Genomic DNA, 25,563 nt, shown 5'->3' with positions numbered 1-25,563 from the left:
CCGTCAATAATAGTCGGCCCGTTTCATTGTCTAAATCCGTTGTTACTCACTTCTGGCTTTTGTATTTACGTTGTGGCTTTTGCATCTGTTTCGCCACCGTAGCTTTTTCCTTTTTTACAGGTGAATACACATGTTGTGTTGGAATGAAGGACAAGAGGAACAGGTGTAGTGTGTATTATCAGGCATATAGTTTGTCCTCACATGACCCCATCCCTGCTTTCCCAGAGGGGACCTGCATCAAGCCGATCACTCACCATTGTCAGAGGCAGTGTTCCTCGCCTGCAGGGCACCGCGCTCACAAATCTAATCTAGCCATTTAAATGGAGCTTTGCTGCTCGCTCCCAGCACATACTGCGTCACCACTGTGTAATTGTCTGGATCTTCTCACAAGATAATTCTGCCTCATTCAGCCTCAGAAGCTAAAGACCAGAACATGTGCTAAAAGAAGTCGATAGAGCTGGGCAGGATTTTGAATGTTTTTCATATGTTTTTCTTTTTGTTTGATTTTGATCAGACTCCCCAGATCAAATGCTTTACTACTGTAACTCACGCTGTTTTTAATGTTGAATTTCTACTCTGAAAATCCCCATGAAAATATAAAACCCATGTTTTTCTCTTGAATTTTATCCAAGTGTTGTAAATGGGCAAGTACACAAAGCAACTACTAACAAATGCACCGCTACAGAATATTAATTTAATTGCCTTTAAATAATTTGTTTATGCTCTGAAGTTTGTTTCTCAGAGTCTGTCACACAGCTGCTTGTGTTTTTTAAAGTACCTTTGCAACCTCTCACTGTAACCTTGTTTGAACTAACACTTGACCCTTGACCTCTGCCCTGACTCTACCACAGCAGGCAACCCACTGGTGTGCTCGGAGGCTCGCTTCAAGTGTCGGAATGGCCACTGTGTAGACCGCAGCTTCTTGTGTAACGGCCAGGACAACTGTCAGGACAACAGCGACGAGGAGCTCTGCCTCACTACAGCCGGTAAGTCATTCAGTCAAATGTATGAGATGGTCATGTGTGCAGAAAAGAAAGAGGTAATGAAACGTCACACAGGGACATGCTGAGGATGATTTAGCAACAAAGGACAGTGAATTGTAGCAGAGCAGAGACGTTCCTGATCCCTCTGTTTTTGGTTGGTTAACTGACACATTTCACCAAAAATCAAAACACAGAAAAAACCAACAGGCGATAAAATACTGAGGAACTTCAAATACAAATTAAGAACATGTAAAGTAGGACTTTTTTTAATTAGTAGAGTGCACTCAATAGAGGCAAACATAGCTGCAGGACAAAAATAAATGAATGGCAAATATTGTCAGTATGAGAATGCACAACATCATGCAAAAATATCAATATGTGTATGCAATAAGTAGCAAATTAGAAAGATACAAGAATATGAAACAGCTATACCTTACATTCATATATGATATGTACAAATACGTATATGCTATGACACTATGTTTCTGCTACACCAATGGTCTACAATGAGCTATATAGTGTCAGAAAGTGTAAGGGCATTATCGCTTTGATAAACACTTACATACACTCTTTAAAGGAGTATAACATACAAAAGTGAAATTTGTGTCAAGGATATGCACAAGTAAGGGGTTTACTGCATGAAACACATGATTTGCTTAAGCTCAGGAGACGGACGGTTAATAACATAATAAGAGTTAAAGGAATGTCTTAAAATAAATAACAACACTAACAATCACCTGATGTGGAGATAACAGTTAGCAGACCTTGTCACATGTACTGTAATTACACAATACCAAGAATGGACATGCAGATGATAATCTTTTATTTAAAAAAACAATATATACGGCAAGGGCCGGCGCGTCCATATAGGCGAATTAGGCAATTGCATATGGTGGCACTTTGGCAAGGGCGGCGAAATGTGGACCAACTATTCCTCATGAGCAAAATAACAATAATAACATAATAAAAAAGTAACCAATAGTAGTAACTGCAGCTTGACAGCACAGCATACTGAGCCAGTCCAAAACTTCCAATATTGAGGGGGGATGCGAGCGGCCCCTCTCAATTTGGACTGATCCTCGTTTTTGTTGAAATCTAATTAACTCAGTCATTTCCATCGTGAACTCGACGAACTATGACTCGTGTTCCAGCTTGCCTGGCCAGTCTTGTTTTGATTCATTGCAGTGGTCAATCAATCAATCAATCAATCAAATTTATACAGCACATTTCATACGACTGGCGTTGACTCAATGTGCAAATGGTGACGTGCTTATACAAACTGAGGTGGTGACATCCACTATGAAGTGACTTGGAGGTCTTCAGCATCATCAGGTTCTCTTTACACCACAAAAACTGTATTAGTGTTGGAATTACTGCCAAACATTTTGCAGCTCGCACCCTCTGGGCACTCGCATGAATTTCTGTCCCAGTTCGTCCCTGTTGCAAATAGAGGGGCGGCATAATTGTTTTTCGCCTAGAGCGGCCGAAGTGCATGTGCTGTTCCTGTTCAATGCACACTAGATGCCTTAATGTCCCTAGATTCAGTGTGTCAGAAATAACTGCAGAGACACCAATTATTGTGCATGAGTTAGATATGTTTTCTTTCACAATTAAAGGTGGAAGTCCTTAAATAGTAATCTCTATATTCATTCACTTATTCGATTAATTCAGAGTTCATCCACAACAACAACAACAACACACACGTGAACAATTTAAAGATGACACCGTAACGTTTATCTGTTCTGACAAACTGGAGTTTGACGAATTTACATGTAATCCGGCCGTAATTGTTGGAATTATTGGCAGGGTGCTTTGCAGCAGATTTCAGAACAGGTGGAAGCTTGCAGATACAGTATTTGCAGCATTTCTATTAAACTGGATAAAAAGATGACAGTGGAGTTGGAAGATTCTGTCACTCAATATGTCACATCATCTGATATTTCTGAAAACATCTCTTAGGAAATGTTTCCTGCAGCCTGTTCATAGAGATACAGCAGCAGAGCTACTGACAGATTCAACTTTATGCCAGAGAAGACTGCGCTGTTGTCAACATTCCTCACTATGCCTGTTTGACACACAGAAACACAACCACGGCATCATTAGTGTGTAAAATCTAATGATAGTGATGACATTGTGCTGACTTTGCATTGTAACACAAATAGCAGCAGCATCGTCCCTGACAGCGAGTCTGATGTCTTCTGGTATAGAGCGTCTTATTCACTGGCAGGTACCATTTACAGTAAATCTGGCATACTGTTCTTATTCCACTGGCAGCTTCACTTCTCACAGGCAGCTGCTGCCTCTATGGCACACCAGTCAGCTTCTGTCAACACTTCAGCTGTACGTTCCACTGGCAAGCCGACAGGACTCTGATGTGGACTACTGTCAGTGTTTATTCTTCTGTTCAAAAAACAATCCTGTGAGTTCCTATCCTTCTGTCTAGGTGCTGCTGTCACATTGATTTACTCAGAAATAACAAAACAGGCGGAGTAAAACAAAAAAAAAGTCGGTATCTATAGCCCACAAGGCAGTAATGTTATTACCAATGCTGAGATACGCAAAGTCAGCAGAAACTTGATCAAAACTCAAGAGGCAAAACGTGTCTGATAAACAGGGAAAGTGCTCTGAGGCAGTCGCACGTTAGACTTCAGAATATGAACACAGTAAATCCTGGCGAAACTTTTCGACACCATTTATTCTCTAAAATAAAATAAAGCTGTTCTTTTCTTTCCTCAGCTGTTAAAAAATGGCTCTGATCTGACACGATTGACAAACTACAGTTCGGATAATTGTCGCAGGATACAATTATTCCGCTCGTTATAATTTAGGCTACTAATGTATTACCCCACAAATCTAAATTTGATAATCTATCTTTTTATATTTTGCCTAATTAGTGAAGCTGATTTAGTCAAATTATTTTATACCCGTGTCTGTTTACAAAAGAGACGGAAAGAAAGAGTCCAGCCATCATCAAAAGGCCGTCCTTCTCAGACTCCACAACTCAATGCAGAAAGCTGAATAGAATATCGATTGATATCTGTGTCCACTACGCTGCATTTCCCTGTCGACAAGTGAACAATACCAAACTCCAGTGCTGGCAGAATATAGCTGCATGTTGTTATTGCATCTAAGGCAGTGGATCTCACAACGCAGTCTTCACAACAAATACTGGATACTGTATGAACAGCTCACTGTTTACAGAAAACCTTGGATGATTGTGAGAAATGTTTGCTTATGTTAAATACAATTAAAAATCAGGGTAGACATAACATTCAGTAATAATCACCTGGCAGAAAGCATTCTCAATCTATTGCAACTCGGATATATTATATCATAAAATGTTTATGCACCTCAGCAGGGGCTCAGTGAAGATCTAAGTGCTTTATGATACATAATATTGCCAGTCCTGAGTACAATTATTATACTCCATTTCCGACAAAAAGAAAGTGTTCTGCCTTGCAGCGATTTTATTCAAGGTACTGCTACGGTTGAGTGAGAGGCTTCTCAGACTGCTTCCATCTCTAAAATGTTTTCAGGTGTCTAATGATAGAGCACCAAGTTATATATCTTTTTCTTTTCATAAAAATGCCAGATTTTTCAGCTGTCCAGCAGAGTAGTGTGCATCTTTTCAATTGAGCTTCCACCGAAATATACTAGTGCCAGAGTGTGTTTGGTGCTGTTGTTATATTCCCAAAGACTCCCTGTCAGCACAGATTTTATAGTAGTTATTTATATGTATGGAGAGCAAATGACCCAAATGTTCTCCGGCTTATTCTGCTGCTGAAAACTTGTGTAGCGCTGCGTAAAGTACAAGAGTTGAGAAGCTCCGTGTTGTTGTGACCTTCAGAACACATCAAGGAAGAGCAGCTCAGTTTTTTCTTTCTTTGTTTTTTTTCTAAATTTATTTATTTTTTATCATCAGCCTCTGCGCTTTCGGAGGGACTGAAGGCATCGCTGTGGTTTGAAACTCTGCATTTCTGTCTCGTATGAACTCACACACACATTCTCACCTTACATTCTGCTCTGACTTTCTATAATGAGCAGGCACAGACCTGCAGGTGACAGATAAGGCATACAATATCCGTTCTAAGCCACCTGAGCACAGCATCTCCTTCCTCACTTTCTCTCCTGTACCTCCTCCTCTGTTCAACTCCCTGTCCTCCTCCTCCTTACCCATAATTACTTGCTTACTTGGTTCCTTGATTTGAAAAGTCTGGTGAGAGATCAGCACACAGCCTGACAGCGGACAGATCATCATGACATACTATATAGAGTAGCGTTTGGTTGTCCTGCCTTATAGGTGTCAGATAATTAGATCTACAGAAGCAGTACCGTCCTCTTAGCCTTTTTTATGCCTCCAGTGTTTTTATTTCCCATCAGAGCAATCTTAAACAATTTGCCACGGTTAGACACAAACAGCAGCACAGAGCCGCTTTTACTGTTTATCGTTTTATTTGATGGGTAATTGATTTTTGGAATAGCGGCGAGGTGGCAAAGTGGCAAACAGTGCAATGTAACAATACACAATCTCCTATAAATGCATTGGTGCAATCATCGCACAGCGAGATAGAAGGAGTGGGATGGGGGAGCCTGTAACGGATAGCAGAGATAAAGAAACGGAAAGCACACCGCATAAACATAATATAGTGAACCGGAGAGGGAGTCGCGAGGGGCAATGAATAGCAATGGGCAGGAAGATGGAGGCACGCAAAGAGAGACAGGTGATTTGGTAGAGAAAGGCGAGGATTTGGATAGAACTGAGCGAGGGGTAGCGATAAGCCGAGGGGGGATGAGAGCAGCATCCATCTCGAGTCGAGCCCCGAGGCCGAGCAGTGTAACTCCGGAAACAGAAATGACATGAAAGCTAGTTTTGCAAAGCTGAGCTTCTCCTTGCTCTCCCCCGGTCTGCTGGGCTGCTCATAACAGGGGATAGAGGGTGCACTGACGGAGCGCATGTTTGCCCCTGCAACGAATTGTTGTTGAAACACTGCCGCGGGGCTCGCAGGATTTGGCCAGATGCTGGTGGGAGCCCTCGCTGAGAACAAGAGAGCCTTTGCATATCCAAGGAAGCATGTGCATGAGCACTCACACATACACACACACACACACACACACACACACACAGTCGCAGTCACACACACGCACACACAGAGTCACAGTGCGATCTGACAGTGATTGTTCTGCATATTAAATTGCAAAAAATAACTCCAGAAGAAACTTCCTTGAAGGTCACGGCACTGACAAGTTTAAAGACTCGGTGCAAAAGTGACGAGCACAGAAGCTTTTTTTAAAAGTGGCTGAGAATCCCTTTAGAGTCGTTTAAGAAAAGTAATTGATTTAAAATGCACACATCAGCGTCTCTCATTACGCATTAATTAACACAAGTAGACAAAGGAGTATCAGATGGTGTGGTGACTGTGGGAGTGTGCGGGTGATTAATTCTCACATCTCCTCTATCTCAAAGAAGCTTCACGTTGGCCTTTTTCTGAGCTGAAGTTGTTCCGAGAGAGAAAGAGTGAGGGGAAGTGTAAGTGTGTGAAGGTAGGAACAGAGCGCCAGAAGATGGTTCGAGGGCATGAAAAGCTCCCACTGGCTTTGTGTGTTTTGGAAGATAAGGTATGCTTTGTGTAGCATCAAACGCGTTTGTTTTGGTTGTGTGTGTGTGTGTGTGTGTGTGTGTGCGTGTGTGTGCGTGTGTGCGTGTGCGTGTGTTTCAATGTGCATTTGTTCTTTCAGTGGACACACACATGTCAAAATTTTGTTATGTTTCTGTTAGGGCTGTCAAAGTTAACGTAATAATTCGTTAATGCCCATTCTTCTTAAAGCCACTAATCTCTTTAACGCATTAACACAATGGATCTCTAACGAATCTAATGGAATCTAAGGAATCCATTGATACCAACCATGTCATACTAGCTTTTCGGCAAGGAGGCTAAATAATGCTCCAAACTTGCGCTAAATTTTGGCAAGGAAAAACTGGCATGGCCATTTTCAAAGGGGTCCCTTGACCTCTGACCTCAAGATATGTGAATGTAAATGGGTTCTATGGGTACCCACGAGTCTCCCCTTTACAGACATGCCCACTTTATGATAATCACATGCAGTTTGGATCAAGTCATAGTCAAGTCAGCACACTGACAGCTGTTGTTGCCTGTTGGGCCTGAGTTTGCCATGTTATGATTTAAGCATTATTTTCTATGCTAAATGCAGTACCTGTGAGGGTTTCTGGACAATATTTGTCATAGTTTTGTTCATTAATTTTCAGTAAAAATGTGTATATAGACATTTGCATAAATCAAGCATATTTGCCCACTCCCATGTTGACAAGAGTTTTAAATACTTGATAAATCTCTCTTCTAGGTACATTTTGAACAGATAAAAAATGTGCAATTAATTTGCGATTAGTCCCGATTAATCGTGATTAAATATTTTAATCGATTGACAGCCCTAGTTCCTGTACATAGAAACGATGTGAAGCTGTGACAGTAAAGCTCTGCAATCCTGCATTAAGTTTCATGATGTGCTTTAGCTTTTCAGCATCACATGAGGAAGACATATGCTTTCACTGCTGCGTCCTCCCTCCTCTAGACTATTTATTTTAATATTTGTATAATAATAAGCAAATTGAAAGGCAAATAAATCCTTAAACCCGTGAAAACTGTGCCGCCAGTGGCTCATAAACACTTTGAAAGCATCCAAACATCAATTACACTCGAACAAAAGGAGCAACATCAATTCTGCAGACCACAATGGTTCAGAAATGTTGACATTCAGGACACCTCTAGGAAGGCATTCGCATTGTTTGCTGGATAAATCCATTTACATGTGATTTAAATTACAATGCTTTGTAAACAAAATTATTTATAGTCTGTCTGCTGCAAGGGTATCTTGTATCACTCTTACAATGACAGAAGCACACACAAGGGTAGGCCTCTGTTTACATTCTGCCTCAATGTGTGCTGTATAGTATGCAGATAGTAATGTCCAGTCTCCTGTGGAGACAAGCAGAAAGTCCCTCAGCAAACTAATGATTCAGGAAGTCAGTGTTGTAATCAAGACCACCTAAACCGAGACCAAGACCAGAGTGTATTGAGGCCGAAACGATACCAAAACCTTGACAGGTTGAGACCTCGTCAAGACCAAGACCAAAGCAGGGCGAGTACCAGCACTGCTGCATGTTTTTAGGTAGCCACATCTCCTCCCAGACAGCCACAGCTTCTTCTTCCTCTGTCCCCCGTCTTCACTTTCTTGGAGTGCGTGTGAAGGGGAGTGGGGAGGCGTGACAGCCGTTAACAGTAGCACAAATTTCAAATTAGAAATGGGTCAAGATATTAGATGCATTTGAAGCAGGAAGTTTTACATCCAGTCGCAGTAACGATGTTAACAAATAAATCAGACAATACAAAGGCAGTGATATACTTGCAGTTGTGGTCTTGACCAGTCTTGAAATAAATTCCTGAGTCCTCTTCGCCTGAGGCAGAGACAAGGCCGAGTAAAAAATGCGATCGATTCCAAGACGAGACCTTCAAAACGTGGTCTTGAGACCAGTCTCGAGTACTACAACACTGCAGGAAGTATAACTGCCACAACACATTTTGTTGAACTGTGTTTTTTTTTTACCAGTGACCCCATCAAAGTAATCATTGGCCTCGAGTTCCTCAGAGAACTGTCAGTCAGATTGAGACGTTGGGCAGCAACTGACAATTAACATTAGTCTGCTACATGAGTCTACTGTCAGAACATTGGCAGCCGACATCATCCTTTGACCCTGATTGGTTTGATGAAAATTAAGCCAAGCACTAAACACGGTCTGCAAAATAAAGTGTCAGCAAAATTATTTTTAGGAAACATGACTGTGCGTAATTAAACTTGCCACTTTCTTCTGTACATTTTGAGAAGCCTGTCAGCGAGAATCACTCATTTCACAGTGATAGCCAAGGGAATTTGGCTGATTGCAACAATGTATATTCAACTAAAACAGCTTTATTTCAGCCACAATCGCCACAAACCCCTCTCTTCTCACCGACAGCACAGTAAATAGTTTTAACCTTCTGGTTTGTGTGCGGAGCGCTACTCCCTGAGAAGTCAAATCCCTCATTTTAAACTCCAGGGATGCTCCCCTCCCACAGAGAGTAATCTGCAGCTTTCTATTTGGTATATCCTCCTTAGGCTGTGTAAGAACTACTCGATAGATCCACCAGCACTGCATCTGCTGTTTTGCATAAGCACTATGTATTCAGCAACCTCAATTCACAGCAGCGCTGCCATTTACAGCGCCAATAAACAGCAGTAATTCAGACGGGGCTGTATATATACAGCGACTGTCTGCTGACATCCAGCAGTAACTCCTGCCTCTCCATTAGCGTCACCAGTAAACTAGACATTAATATGTAGTGTCAGTCTGATATAGAAAGAATAAAGAACGTCAGAGTGATTAAAAGTCCCTCAGATTGTATTCACTTTTGGTATCCTTTTTAGCTCGCTAATAGTTTCTCACACAGCCACGTCCTCCCCCAATGATTGCTGCCAGACTTTGGGCCCAAATAACACAGGTGCTATAGATTAAAATGACAAGTTAATCCATTTGCAATTTTTTTGTGGTAGAGATGTGTGTGACGCTGAGATGTTGGTCTGCTCATGCCCTTTGTCAGTAGCACTCAGAGCGCTGGCAGAGAGAGAAAGGTGCGGGAGGGAGCGTGAAATGGCGTAGGGGAATATAATGGCAGTAGACTGAGGTGTGGGAGTGGAATGTAATAGTGCCAGTTTATCAGAGCCAACGCACACTTGACAGGCACAAATAGGGGAGGTTGCACATGTCGCCGCCCATGGATTTGAACTCTGGGATAGTTTCAGGTTTTCGCTTTTGTTCGCCCGGAGCATGTTCACAAAGCAGCGTTGAGGGGCTCTCGGCTGTTGGTCCGCGAGAGAGGAAGGCCAAGCAGTTGGCAAGATGCTGTTAGCTGCTGCTGGCAATGTTGAACTGAGGGGGTGCAGCTTCCTTTTTCTGTAATTTAAATAGATTAAATTGCTTTCCAGTATATTAAGAGTGCATTTTAAATTCTGACAGTAGCATTTAGCATTCATGGTTTCTCATGGAAATGAATACCATAGATTATGTTTGTCCACCCATCTGTCGTTTGTGTCTTCTGGGCTTTATATGAGAATATATCCTCGTTTGTTTCATCTTTTATTTCTTGTCATCCCTTTCCTCCCTCCCTCCCACTCACCAAGGCTAAGTGTCAGTCTTTTCAGAGCTCCTGTTGTTTAAGGACCTCGTTGCCATTAGCTATGGCCCCACAGAGGGGGGCGGTGACTCCCGGGACCCGGAGTCTTCATGAATCATCCCCGTCCTTGAATCGGAACCAGTCAGCCGTTGCTGTTCAGGCTCCTGTAAATTAACAACCTTTCCCTCCTAAACCTATCCTCGCTCAGTCACCATGGTGATGGTGGTCAAGTGACGACCTGCACCCACAGACTCGCGGAGGAATTTCACTCCCGAACAATAGCTCTACTGTTGCTACTGGGTAGAGTTGTACTTTGAGCGAGGGGGCTTTTTTTTGTGTTGTTTGCGTGTGTTCATGTATGTGTGCGTGGGTGTACTAGTGATTGTTTTCCATCACTTCTTGTTGCCATTCTTACTACACTTCCACTTAAATAGCTTTGTGGATGGATGAGTCCAAAGAAAGGTACCATTTGGCAATAATATAGCACAAGTGGCTTGGTCTGTGATGGCAACGCACCAGCCAAAAACAGTGAATCATGATGAATGATCTGACCGTTAAGTGGCACTGTAAAATGTAAAAAACCCTCAAAAAGGACAAAAACAAGCTCATTAGCTCGCTGATTTGTGCTTCTACGAGCATCACATTTGCATTAGAGTGTGTTAAGCCTGGCCTCAACTGCAACATTTCCCGACACTTGGCTTGAGAGACGTGCCCCTCGCTGGCCCCTCAGTACACACTGTCGCTGGTTGGCTGACAGCAGAAAGGAGGTGAGATCACCATGTAAAGCGTGTGGTGCTCAAATGGGGCTCCCTCTCTCTAAAGCCTTTTCTTTCCATCTCTGCATCCAAATCAAATAGATAATGATAATGGTCATTAACCGTACCTCCACTCTTTTCACAGTACACTAGCTATTTTAGAAAATTGCGCCTCCAGTCTGCATTGTGCAAAAACTCCAACGAGGCTCCCAAGGTCATTATCTTTCTAGAACAATACCACATTAAATAAAGACCAAGAGGTGTTGAGGCTGCACCAATACTCGCAGATATTGACAGCTCATTAGTCACCCTGCTAAACTCCTCAATAGCTGTGAAGTGCTTTGACTACTTCTTTTGAAAAGTTAAGAGATTAATAATGAAGTCTTTAACAGGTTCGGCGTGCAATAAAAAGAACTTAAAAGGAAAATTTAATCACTTCTTGTTTTTTGGTTTCTCTTAGAAATGTTTCCATGAGTTTGCACAAGAGACTTTTTTTTTTTTATTATCTCCGTTGGCCCAAGAGAAGGGGGGAGAAAAATGCTGTTTTTGCATTTTTAAATTGCATTAAGTTAAAAATGGGTAAAATTATGAAACCAGAGCAAAGAGGTACACTGAATTATAATTCCATTCTCTTGGATAGCTTTGATGAATGTTGGAGACATTTAGACACAGTACTTTCAAGAGATGGTTATGTGCCCAGAGCTCAATTTAATTTCCCCCACACACATACCATTTTTTTTTACCATTATTATTTTTTCTTTGGGCATGTCTAATGCAGCCATCCATAAGTAGCAGAGTCATTTAATAGCATTACTCAACTTTAGTCCGCCTCACAATTTTTGCAGAAAGACTGGTGTATTAAAGCAAATAACAGAAGCTGAAATATAAATATAAAATGGGAGTAATAAACATTGGCATCAGGTGCATCTTGTCAAAATAAGTGGCTCCCTGAATGCCACTCCTTTAGGCTCCCACTTATTGGCTGTTGCAGGCGGTTTGTATCACTACATAACATCTTCTCGTCTCATTGCTGAATGGTGTTTTACCTTTTCATGCATGATTTCTCCATGATTACCTGACAGTAGCTAATTCGGTATTAAATATTACTAAGAGGCAGCATTATCCCCACATGCATCTACCGAAGCGGTGATGGACCAGAATGGTGTGCAGCTATTAGGAGTAAACAGATGGACACCCTTGAGTGATGCATTAGCTGTCAGTCAGCTCTCGCTATAATGGGCCGGGTTATTTTCTGCAAATGCTTTTTTCTGCCAATACTGTAAGTGTGCATCCACCCATGATATGGTTGAGCTGAAGGTGTTCCTCGACAGACAAGGAGCCACGCCAATTATATATGGTGTGATAGAATGCAGATGGCGATAATGGTGAGTGTGTAATGGTGTGTGTGTGTGTGTGTGTGTGTGTGTGTGTGTGTGTTTGTTGTGCATGTATCCATCAGGGAAATGCAAAAAGAAGGCAGGCTTAAGTGGAACGGAGGAAAAAGTAGAGTGCCCCGGAGAGAGGAAAAGAGGGATTGCATGTCAGAGAGTGCGAGAGGTAGAAATGTGAGAGGGGTGAGGGGGGTAGAATATGAGATGAAAAAAAAGGAGCAAAAATGTGAGTGTGAAGACGATGGAGCGGAAGAAGGAAGGAAAGCACAAGGGAGAGAGTGGTAGAGAGAGAGAGGGACGCTGATGGAGATGAAGGATTAGGGAGAGTGGCAAAGCCATTGAGGAAAAAAAAAAAAAGATAAAACCCCTCTGGATTCATTGTGTAGAAAGACAGGGAATCAAGGGGGAGGACAAAGAAGTGGAGGGAAACGGTAGGGAGATGGAAACGGTAGCTTGGGAAGGGGTCACTAAGGAGTGTGGAAGACAAGATTAGAAGGTAAGCAGGAAATAAGGTATCTGCAGAGATGGGGAATAAGCAGACAGAAACCCTGCGAGACAGGTGCAGGAAGCAAAGGTAAGAGCAAAACAGAGGAGAGCGCCGCATGGGGAACAGGAAACAACAAAAGTGAGTGATCTGGACGAGTGGATTGAAGTAGAGCCAGAGCGGTGAGGTGGGAATGAAACAAAGCAGGGCAGATAAAAAGAAGAGAGAAAGTAAGGGGTGAAAACAGCAAAACAAAATTGAGGACAGGGGTTGTGAGTGATGACAGGGAGGAGAGAAAAACTACAGGGTATGAGATTTTTGAAGGAGGTCTTACTTGAAGCTCAGAGATTGAAGAGGGGGCTTAGATTAGTCACTGCATGCAACAGTGCTCTCATTCATGGTAATTACTGGATTCTGCACCATCTCTCTCAATTGCTGCCTTGTCTTTTTTTTTGCTCTTATTGCTCTCTCTCCTCTGTCTCTCTGACTCATGTACCATTAACCTCCCATCTTCTTTTTTTCCCAGTTTTGGCATTTGGCTCCCATCTCCACCCTTTTCTCATCACTTCTCTTTACCATTTCACCTCCTCATGCCCCACTGTCTTGTCTCCTCTCATCATGGGCTTTCTCCTCCTCGCCTCTATTCTTTTGCCGTTGCTTCCTCTGGCAGCCTGCAGTCGCTTTGTTCAGATGGGCAAGGCTTAAACGCAACGCTTGAGATGATAATACCACTCTGTTGCTGCACTTTCTTTTTTTTTTTTTTGCATGTATTTTCACCATTCCCTCCCAACACCCTCCTCATCCTTTTTTTCTTTCTCTCCGGCTCTGCCTCGCCCCATTCTTCTTCTCTTTATGTTGTTCTCATTGTTTGATATTGTCTAGAGGCATGTTAAAACTATGCTGGAGATTGGGAAAGCCAGAGGATAGGGAGAGAAAAGGAGCAAGAGATATAGCAAGATACACTGAACAATAGAAAGAGATTTGTGTGGTTGGGTTTCACTTTTTGGTCCTTCTCTTAAGCAGCTTTGTTTGATGGAGAGAATGCCGCAAACAAGCAAGGACAAGTGTGCCTGCAGGACAAACGTGCGTAGAGGAGAAAGAAAAAAATATATTTTGCGCACAAAATGCATTGCTCTGAAAACACCAAGAAAAGGCTTTAATTATTGTCACATTCAAAATAAAAGTCTTATATTAAACAGTGTAGTTTATAAAATACAAATCTTTTGTTGATTAATATACAAATGATAAGCAATATGAGCCCCTAGGAAAGTGATATTGACAGTCAGTATAGTCCATCAATATATATTTGTCCTCTTCTAAATTAGTATTCTAGTTTTTACCAGTATACTATACATGGGAACAAACAGTAGGCTACATGCATATTATTGAAAGATAGGTCATATAAAATTGAACATATATGTACCATCTGAAGCAACAGTGGTTACTTATCATTTATCAGTATGGCATGGCAATTACATTTTGGTCCGTGGTTTTAATAATCTCCCGTACTGCTTCAATTTCTTATCTGAAAATGACATCGCAAGCTGTTCCATAGATAAGCTCAGCTCTTGAAGCATGTAGCAATGCATGTAGCGTTGATATCAGTTTGCTGCCTTGTGTGAAGCACTGTAACCTGGGTTCTCATTACAGAAATAGAGCTGATAAAATGATGTGCAAATTCATTTTGACCTTTCTAAAACCTCTGGTAGGCCACAAGCTAGCCAACTGACATATCCACTCCGATGGTCTGGATGAATTAGTTGACGTTATCCACTTAAGACAGCATTTTGTTACATTAAATAAGCACTGTTGGCGCTGTAGGGGAGCAGAAGAGAGGCAAGCGACTTGGGAGAGCGCATAAATGCCACATCCTTTGGATTTTCTCTAGTCCTTTACATAGAAATCAGTCCACAGGCTGTTATAGGCAACCAAGAAAGTCAGGAAGGTCTCAGTTTTTAATGTTATGTTACAATCCGTTCACACATTGGCAATACAAAACGATTGATAACTTGTCACTGGGGCGGTCAATCGATTCAATTATTTAAACGTGATTAATCGCATGATTGTCAATAGTTAATTGCAATTTTTTATGTGTTCCTCATGTGATGCTGAAAAGCTACAGCACATCATGAAACTTAAAGCAGGATTGCAGAGCTTTGCTGTCACAGTTTCACATAGTTTCTATGTACGGGAACAAGGGCTGTCAATCGATTCAAATATTTTAATCACGATTAATCGGGACTAATCGCAAATGAATTGCACATTTTTTATCTGTTCAAAATGTACCTAAAAGAGAGATTTGTCAAGTATTTTATACTCTTATCAACATGGAAGTGCGCAAATATGTATATATGTATGTATATATTTATTACTAGAAATCAATTAACAACACAAAACAATGAAAAATATTGTCCAGAAACCCTCACAGGTACTGTACTTTAAAAAACATGCTCAAATCATAACATGGCAAACTCAAGCCCAACAGGCAACAACAGCTGTGAACCCCTTTGAAAATGGCCATGCCAGTTTATCCTCGCAAAAATGTTGTGCAAGTTTGGAGTGTTAATTATCCTCCTTGGCAACAAGCTAGTATGCCATGGTTGGTACCAATGGATTCATTAGGTTTTTCTAGTTTCATATGATACCATCTTCACTCTTGCTGTAAAACTGAGCCTGCTACAACCTAAAAATCACAAGTTGCGTTAATGCGTTAAAGAAAATTAGCGGCATTAAAACGAATTTGCCTTAACGCGTTATTATCGCGTTAACTTTGACAGCCCTACCTGTTACATATAATATCTTTAGTATTTAAGTTGAAAAGGAAAAAAAGAGTTTCTCACATGTTTTATAGCTGTGCATTCATTCTGTTATACTTTCTTTCTTTTTCTCCATTTCTTTTATCTTTTTTTAGTATTGAATACTGAATGCACCAGACTTTGGTCATTGACTTGTTTGTCAGTTGATTGAGTAGGGAATAGGGCTGCAGAAGTGCAATTCAAAACTGTTTCATACACTATAAATGTTGAGCGAAAACAACTTACTGCACAAGTGGCTACCTCTGCAAGGGAAAACCAAAATAGAGTGAAATTTCTGCCCTCAATGAGAAATTCTTACATAGCTGTCATCCAGATGTGTGGGTTCGAAATCCAGCCTCATTGCCAACAAGACTCTCAGATGAAAGTATATGAAAGTTGAAGGCGGACGCCAGTTCTCTTTTTTCTCAAACTGCAGGATTATTGCATTTGGAAAAATGGCCATCTTTCAAATGTTTAAATAAAACAGAAAACCACACACAGTGTAGCTCCATAGTCCTTTAGAGAGCGTTCTTTCAGCAGGGTTATGTGCCATGTTGCAAATGTTTGACTCTTATTGCCTGTAAAAGTGCCTCACACAGGCTATAATGTGCATTTATTCACTCTTTAATTGTGAAACACGTCTTTATGAGCCTTTGCTTTGTATGCACTGAGCTATAGGCGATTTCCTTGTAGACCACGCACAATAGATGTGGATGTTTAGACCGACTGGGTTTATTCCTGGGAGACGGCTTTCTGAGCGGTGTTTTATAGTTGATAGCCTAGTTTCTCAAAGCAGCATCTCACAGCTCTGCCGGTCTACTGGGAAACCTTTTAGCTGTGTTTGTATTCACAGAAATATCATCAATTCTCAGAGCTGTGATTTTCTTTGACTTGTCTTTTTTTTTCTTCATCAAGTTTCATTTTCTCTCCAGGAATGTTTTGAAAGGTTAAACGACTTCTAAAAAACAGGGCTGAATATGACATAGTGTGTTATTCACCTTTTAGGAAGTAGTATTCATGTCTTTAAACTCATATCAACCCCGTTGGTTTCTAATGATACTATACAGATGTTTTTTGCTGTTTGATCAGTTTAAGCTGTTAGACTAACTCAGCTTAAACTGATCAAAGTTAACCCAACTCTGACAGTGTAGTTTCTGTTTTTTTCCATCCAAGAATTTGTAACTGGTGTTTAAAGGACCAGAGTGTAGCATTTATGGAGCGTTCTATTGGCAGAAATGGAATATGATATTAATAAGTATGTTTTCATTAGTGTATAATCACCTGAAAATAAAAAAATGGTTGTGTTTTCGTTAGCTTAGAATAAGCTGTTTATATTTACGTAGGGAGCGGGTCCTCTTCACGGAGTCCGACATGTTGCACCGCCATGTTTCTACAGTAGCCCAGAATGGACAAACCAAACACTGTTAACTTTTCCTGCTTGGGCCGGAGTCGATAACGTTACTCGCTCCCATTGCCGCCACTCTGTCTCTCTTGACATATTGCCATTTGCGTTTTTGCGTCGGCAAGGCCACCGTAGTTCTCCTACACTCTTGACACACTGGAGAGGTTTCAGTTGGTTGACATCTGGAACCTCACAGCTGGATACCGCCAGAGCTTACACACTGAAACTTCAATGAGCATTACTGCCACATTTGGTCACTTTTATGGCCTGCTGTGCCTCAGTTCCATACTCATTTTTAGAGTTTTGAGTTTGTGTTCCTTTGTGATTATCTTTTGAATTATCCCACAATACAGTAAATTGCACATGCACAGAGGAAATGGAGGAGCTTATTACTGCTGGGCAAATAGAATGATGTTGGTGAGACAGCTCCAGAAATTAAGCATTGAATGTTTGAAAAACCACTTTGGCTTTTTCAATTGGCTTTCCAAAGTCTGAAAGTCATTAAAATATAATTTTTTTCTGTTTGTTAAAATACAAAACTTACACTAACTGCAAAAACATATTGCTATGAAATCAATTATTTATGTACTGTGTAGTTTTAGTGTGAAGTATGGAATTGGGACACAGCCATATTTGTGTTCCTCTGTGCCTCAACACACATACCCTCCACAGTAAGCTACATAATCCCCCTCCCTAACACAATATCAGACGACTCCCTCCGGCTACTGATGATGCATAGCTGGAAGCTGCATTATTAATTAGATGGGCATTGAGTTGACACACTTGCACTGTGTGCCATAGCTTGATATGTGGTCTGTCTCATCTGCGGTTGCGTGGGCTAGAGATTGTGTTTCTGTGTTACAGAGTATGTGCGTGCGTGCCTGAGCCTGGTGCTGATGGATGGGGATCATGAATAAATGTGCATATTTTCAAAAGCATTAATTGCAGTAACGAAACGAACCTGTGTGTGCGAGTGCATGGACGGGGATCAATTACGTTGGAAATGATGCAGCGAAAGTGTATGTTAACATATACTGCGGCTGGCTGTTATTGATTTGGAAGAACCCATTAATGTAGCTGTCTAACCTATTAAAAGAGGCTCCTGCTGAGAATAAGGCGTAGAAATGATCAACAGGCATAGAGAAAGTAAACTGTTTGATGTGAGCTGGGAAACAAAGGCTTATGGGAGGGGGAAAGCAAAACAAACATTCATTGAGCTTTTATGATCAAACAAAGGAAAGAATGCTGTCGATAAAGATGGACAAAAAAACTAAAGCAGGGGAAATTTGAGTTGAATGAGGAAACAGTATTGAGCAAGTAGGCTGTATAGCAAGGGTATAGGAAGAAAAACGCATAGGTTAAACACACACTGAGCCCCTCTGCTTCAATTCTGCCGATAAGCCACAGGGCTCTGGTGCATATAGCACATACAGTATAGTACATGCATAATTGATTTTTAGAAGCATTGATCTTAATTGGCGGCTGTGTTGTGTTAAAGTCTTTCCCTCCTGCAACAAGAGCAGTTTTATTTCTCCTGGGTAATGAAGCTTTGGTGTTGTAAATAGCCAGGGGATGAGGTGCCAAAAGGATGCTGTTTGTCACATCTTCGCATTTTATCGAACACTGCTGTTCAGTCTTTTTGGTCTTCAAGAGGACGTCAGTCAGCTATTTCCAGCTGTGGGCTTTACACGATGTGCAGGAAGATGCAAATGGATGTGCAGTGAGAGAGAGAGGATGAGAGACAAGAGAAAGATTGGCATGCGATAATAGCTGGGGAGTATGCAAAAGACCACGCAGAGATGGTGACACACTTAGCATACCTTCTGGTGAGGCAAACCAAGATTCCTGGTGGGATATTTTTTTTTTTCTTTCTATCCGCTCCTCATTTTCATCAGCACAGCTCCCCATTGTTCGTTCAGACCGCACAGCACGCATGGCCGGCGTTCTTTGCTTACTGGCTGCACTTTGCCTTCTCATATGTAAAAGGTCACAACTTATCTTATAGAGAATGCTCTGGGAGCAGCCTTATCTCTGACCTCCAGATACCGGCCTCCCCTTAGGCTCTGATCCCCAATCTCTCCACGCTTCCTCAACCCAAACCGTCACACTCGGAGCGAGTGTGTACCAGCTGCACAACTGACCATCATGCTCCACTTCTTATCACTCAGACAGAGGCCATTGATTCCACTCTAGCTGCACACAGAGATATGAGCAGGAGCCATAGACCTTCAGCACACGGGCTGCGTTCGCTCTGTTGTTCGACTTTGATAAAAGACGCAGGGGCTCCTCGCGCTTTTACACCAGCCTGACCAGGCCTATTGTTAAAGGAGAGGGGATTAGATGGGTGGAAGGGGCATCAGGGGTCTTGCTCTGTTTCTTAACCAGGAGAAGAACAGGGCAGGACTGAAGCCATGGGAGGACTAGCATTGTATGGGGGCACTGATATTCAGTGTGTGTGTGTGCGTGCATATGGTGTCTGCATGGCTTTTTTATTTTTCTTTGCAGACAACTTTTTTGCCATTTCCATGTTTGCGTGTCTGTATATCCGTTACTGTGTGTGTGTGTGTGTGTGTGTGTGTGTGTATATCTTTGCAGGGTTTATCCCACTTGATCTGAAGCCAGAATCCGGGCCTGACTTCTCCGCGCCCCTCTTCTCTCAGAGCTCAGACTTATCGTAGCATGGCCTGCCAGGATAAAGTGGGCCTGTCGTGCGGGGGCGGGGGCGCCACTGTTCACTGTACCTTTAAAAGATAAGCCTTGAGCAGGCCGGCCTTCCCTTTAGCCTTGAACAACATTGACTGGCCCGTTTGCATACTTATCGATGCAGACAGAAACAAACATACAAAAGCGTGTACACAGACGTTTGCGTGTTTCATTTCCAACTCGTGGCTTATTTTCTTACCCAAAGTACTTAAGCAGGCCAGATTATGCAGCAGAATACTGTGTGAGAGTGACGAATGTATGGTACTCTTCAGTGGTTTAAGTGATACAAGTTTATGCACAACAGTTGGAAAATAAATCTAGGTAGAAAATACCTGGAATTATTCTACAACTCCTTTTTATGCATTGTGATTAAGAAAGAGGTTTTTATTAATCCTGTCTGTGTGAGTATGATCTCTGCTCTGAGAAGTATAGGGATGCACCGATACCAACACTGGATCGGATATCAGGCCGATACTGACTCAAATAGCTGGATAGCAGTGACAATGCTGCCGATCTTTTCAATTCAATTTATATACTATATACATTATATACTGTAATTTTTTACCAAGTTGCCAGTGTTCGATTTATTATTTAATAACAATTAAATATACTTATATCCATGTATATATTTATATACAAAGTTAGGAAAGCAATGTTTAAGTCAAGCCAGATGTTGCCTTACACATAAATGAATGGTACCAGTCATTTCCCCACAGTGAGGCTTACAGCTTATTAATTAAACACTAGAATTGGATCCGTACTCGGTATCGGCCGATACCCAAAGCCCAAGTATTGGAATCAGTATCGGGACTGAAAAAGTGTGATCGGTGCATCCCTGCTGAAAACTAAATCGAATGCTTTCAACTGGAACTTCACTCACCGAAACACAGTCTCCTGTTTCCACCACTTCTCAGTAGATAATGTCACCAAGAGGAATCGCTATTGCTTGTGTGCTCATGCATGTTGTTGCGTGTGTTTGTGTGAATGTTCTTTTCTTGAGTGCACTGTTTTGTGTGTCAGAGTTACACCTGAGCGTGCTGCAGCATTTACCTGCAGTGCTATGAAAAATACCAACCTAAAAATTCTGTTGTACAGTTTGTCTTCATTATTCTGTGTTGCTGCTGTGTGTGTTCAGATTTTATTTAATTTACACATGATGTTGTGTATTTGCAAAGGCAATGCTTTTGACACATGCTGAACTGGGTTACATAAATTTACTCAGAACAATATTAAAATGATTGGATTTTAACTCCCAGTTCAAAGTGTTGCAGCTGTTTACACAAACAGAAAAAAAACATGTCACGTAATGCTCACAAATGGATTTGTTCTTTCGCTGTATAGATGAGGGCTTAAAAACACAGACTGACACTGCATTTTTGTGTGTCATAATGTCAGCACACTGACACAAAAGGTTGCACCACTTCAACCCTGTTAACCAGCTTTAATCTCATCGTAGACCTGCCAGCCACCTGTGCACTTTGGGACAAACTCAGCAGGTGAACCTGTGAATGGCAGCCTGAGAAAGACTGATGGTTTAACTGGCACTTATGTGATCAATAAAACTGACATCTACACGGGCGGCTCGCACACTCAGCTTAAAGCAGGCAGCAATAACCACGCACTACTTTGATCGCTACCGTATGTGGATGTGGGGAAAGCTCCCTTTGGAGAGTTGGATAAGCACTAGCAGTCTAACTACGAGCTTTTACACAAGGATCTTGTGACGAGAGTGACAGCTATAGCCTACTGTTTGTACATTTACAGCAAGTTTATTCTAAAGGCCTATAACAAAGTTTTGTTTTTACAATTAATAGTCCTTTCCTGCACACCACTCATTACTGCGGACCATCTTTGTAAGCAATGCGTGTTTTAGATTTCCCAGCAAAACAAGACCTTATCAGTTTAGTCAAGGACGCTATGACATTAGAAATTAGAGAGTCAGCTGCTGAAATGCAGATGTTTTAATGCAGTGCCACCCAAATGTTGTAATTGAAAGGCTAAACGCCAACAGATATGGACTGAAGCAGAGTATTTTGTTTCGATAAAAACATGTTGTGGATTTTGGAAATTATTATAGCTGTCTTTTTTCAATTAATTTCAACTTTTGGACTGAGGACTAAGGCAATTACAGAGACAGACGGAGTGCCACAATCTTGCTGTGTGTGTGTGTGTGTGTTTGAGTAAGAGGAGGGAAGAGAAGGTGGAAAGTAATGTTTTTGTAAGTTAATAATAAAAATAATAATAATAATAATTAGAATGTCAACGTTATGAATTAATTTTCAAACTACTCGGTGCAGCCCTACTTCGTCATATTTTCTTTGGATTACTGTCAGCTGAGCACATCTTGTCTTGTTCGTCTCAGAAGCATCGTCTGTTTTTCTTTTTGTCCCTGTCAAATATCTGTCAATTCTGTAGAATACCTGTCTGAATGAACACCGTTTCTATAGCCGATTTGTTTACTGCTCACAATATTCACATCATCCTATTCATGCCACTTCTATTGGCTTCTTCCAAGGTTTGTCTCTCAAAAACATAACTCCTGGATGTTTCAAATGAAGATTCAAATCATTCCCTATTCACAATTTAATCACCATGCAACAACAGCAAGGGATGACCAAAAAAAAAGACAAGATTCATTGTGATAACAATTTCAAATACGCCTCCGGTCTCCTCAAGTATATTCTCTTCAAGCATTGGCAAGAATGAAACCTCCTACAAGAAAAGGAAATCATTCTTAAAGCTTACATGTTTTGGAAAATGTGCCCACTTTGCAGTTAATGACTTAAAACATTCAAAACCACCAGTAAGGTGCTTGAAATGTGCTTTTAGAGTTGCTTTTCACAATCTGGGGAAAGTTGCATACTTAGTTGTTGGTTTAGGGCAGGAGCACATGATTAATGTTGAAAAATCCTTTCAGTTCAAGCTCTTGATAATACATAGATCGTTTGAAGAGCTATGACACAAAGGTTTTGGTTAACAGTTGGACTTAAATTAGTGGTGAGCAGAGCAAAAAAGACCGAGACACAACGTCATACTGTAGTTTAAACTCTGGTATGCTGGCAGTACAGCGCAGTCCTCACCGCTACCCATTTATGAGAAGACTAGTCCTGTTACAAACACCATGCTGCTGCTGCCAGACTCTCAGTAATAGGGCTAAACAGTCTTTCTCCTTTACTGGATGCCTCTGAAATAGTTGTTTTTCTCCAAATAACAATGTGACACCATCATTTGCTGATCAACTCAGCCTTATCCTCCTCCACATCAAACACAGTCTTTCATTATGTGTTTGGTCAGATCACCTCTGGTACCATTTACCTTTTCAGTTGACCTTGTACCTGACTTCTAATAAATCCAGCTTATATTAGAGGCCGGCTGTGATGGAAAGAAAATGTGGTGTTTTATAGTTAAGGCTGCTCATCCACAGTCCTTACATAATATTGTCCTCCAGGACACGCAGCAGATAAATGTGGTATTTAAATGCACTACTGCGCTTACATAATTCTGTTCTCACCGATTTTAGCGTTATGGCACACTTAAATCATCCTCATGACGGGAATATATTTCAGAGAAGAAGAAAAAACAAATCCATCCATTTAATACAATATTCACATTCTTTATTTTTCACATTTGAGCTTAATAAACATCCTAATTCTCTGTGAATGTCAGTCAGAGCTCTTCCTCCACGTTTAACCCCAACTCGTGCTACTTCTCTATTGTATGAAAGTTTTGTAAGTCACTAAAACCAATTTTCCCTCGACTGTCAATCGTCCCGTATCGGCCTCCCTGTCACCGAGGCTGTCAGATGAGTCTCCTCTGTGACTCCTGCATGTCATCCCACCTGCTGTTTTTTGTCGATTCTAGCTGCAGGCTACAGTTTATAATAGTCTCCTGTCACTCCTGAGGAGGCCGATCGAAGCCTGCAAATGCACACAGGCCTGAATAAGACTCGTAATCTCCACCGTCTTATCACTCAGCTCCATCACATCTCAGCTTTGGGGCGTCATCTGTTTGTGCGCATGCGTCAGGCGTATGCGAGTTCTGTTTGTGTCCACTCTCAGCTTAGCCTCCTCCCCCTTCCCAACTCACCTTTCGGCCCCAAAGAACAGTTGCCATGGTGACCGTACCCGTCAGGTTTGGTGGGAGGGGATCTTAGTTAAAGGCTCTCAGCGTTCCTGAGCAACCTCTCACCCTTCCCATTCTTCCTTTTCCTCCAGGCAAAAAATAGCCTATCCTTCACAACCCCTGAAAGGGTTTCTAAAAGAAGAAAAAAAAAACTCCCACTTCTGTGCCTCAGTTGAAACATGCGACATGTTGCGAATAGAACGATGAGTGACGTGTCTTTGTTTTTGCAGATCCTACTGAGTCTGATTCCCTGTGATACTCAAGCAAAAGTGGTAATCATAGCACATCTTTTCACCAACACGCAAAAGCCTGTTATTCATGAACATACCTTAGAGTCTCTCCCCGCCGCGCTACAGAGGCTACTCGTCTGTCCCACTTCTCCCCGCTCTCCCATGTTTCCCCATCAGCAGCAATATTAAGTCCTTTGTACTGCAGATCCAGTTGTGGAAACTTTCTTGTTTTTTTTCTCTCTGCACACAAAGCTCCCTCCAGCAGCCAGTTAGCTTAGCTCAGAGTACAGACTGGAAGCAGGGGGAAACAGCTAACCTGCACTGCTAAAGCAATAATTATTTGCAAATTTCCCCACTGCGGGACTAAAAAAGGAATATCTTATCTTATCTTATCTTATCACGTTGTGTGTTGTTTGTTTAATCCATACAGAAACCAACATGAAAAAAAAAAAATTGGGGCTTTTAAGTGGATAATATGCTGGACTATTTCTGAGACAGGTGCAGTGACCTCAGTGAGTCTCAGCTGGTTGCCTGGCAACCTCACAGTGATGAGAAGACACCGTGACATCACTGCGCCTAGCCAAGAAATACGCTGCCTTCACATGGAACTTTTGAGTTTGTAGTTAGGTCATGAGAAGTCATGTACACAATATGCTTGGAGTTCAATTGGTAAAGTCGTGAGAACAATGCTGCTAAGCGAGGGCATTGTTACGTTACTGTCGTCGTCTAGAAGCCACAGAGGTTTAGCAAGCTAGCAAGTGGGTAACGTAATGCAGGAAAGGCAAAAGCATTATGACAAAGGGAAAAGATGAGGCCGTTGGGAATATCAACATTTAAAAAACTCTATACGATTAAAATTACAATATATTAACTTAATATATTTACTTAACTCGAAAATTCCGCCATTTCTGACAACGTCAGCAAACACGTCACAACACATGAACTCTGAGCTTTCAGAAAATGTCTACTTACGAGGTTGTGAATACCACAAGAGGAGGGCATTCATACAGACTCTTCTCGTGGACACGGTAAACATCACCCCATTTGAAGGCAGTGATAGTCCAGCACATAACACCCCACAACATGTCACACAGACACGAGAGTGGTATCGATCTTCTCCTCTAACTCTTGGCAAGAAAGCAAATAAGCCTATTTCCCAAAATGTCAAATTATTTCTTTAACGAAATTTACTTTTGTGTCAAGACAACAACCCACAACCTTTTGAGCTATAAGACACCATTCAGCTAGATAATACAGAGATGTGCCTATAAGCACATACATACTGTACTGTATATGAATATACGTTCACATATACACATACAGTATGTCACCTCAGTTTAACGACTTCCAAATGCTGCACCATACATAAAATATGAGAACCAAATGTAGTCAACATTCCTAAATATTAGGCATTATGCAGCCCTCTTATGTCTGTCCCAAGCTTACAGATATCATCATTATAGGAAAGCAGTCA

General features: G+C 41.5%; 1 protein-coding gene across 2 annotated transcripts in view; it reads left to right on the top strand.

Annotated features, from left to right (window-relative positions):
* The window catches only part of ldlrad3 (low density lipoprotein receptor class A domain containing 3), a 95,772-nt gene that overhangs the window by 52,464 nt on the left and 17,745 nt on the right, over positions 1-25,563 (top strand). Inside the window, exon 4 of one of the 2 annotated variants that reach the window (XM_074632262.1) lies at positions 852-986. In XM_074632262.1, coding sequence (XP_074488363.1) covers positions 852-986 — 135 coding nt within the window. The remainder of the gene's footprint in view (positions 1-851; positions 987-25,563) is intronic. The other variant, XM_074632261.1, reaches the window with a different exon arrangement.

The sequence above is a fragment of the Sebastes fasciatus genome, chromosome 4 (genome assembly GCF_043250625.1).
Source record: "Sebastes fasciatus isolate fSebFas1 chromosome 4, fSebFas1.pri, whole genome shotgun sequence".
Lineage (NCBI taxonomy): Eukaryota > Metazoa > Chordata > Actinopteri > Perciformes > Sebastidae > Sebastes > Sebastes fasciatus.
Note: the sequence above shows the minus strand (reverse complement) of the source record. Positions and strands in the feature narration are given on the sequence as shown.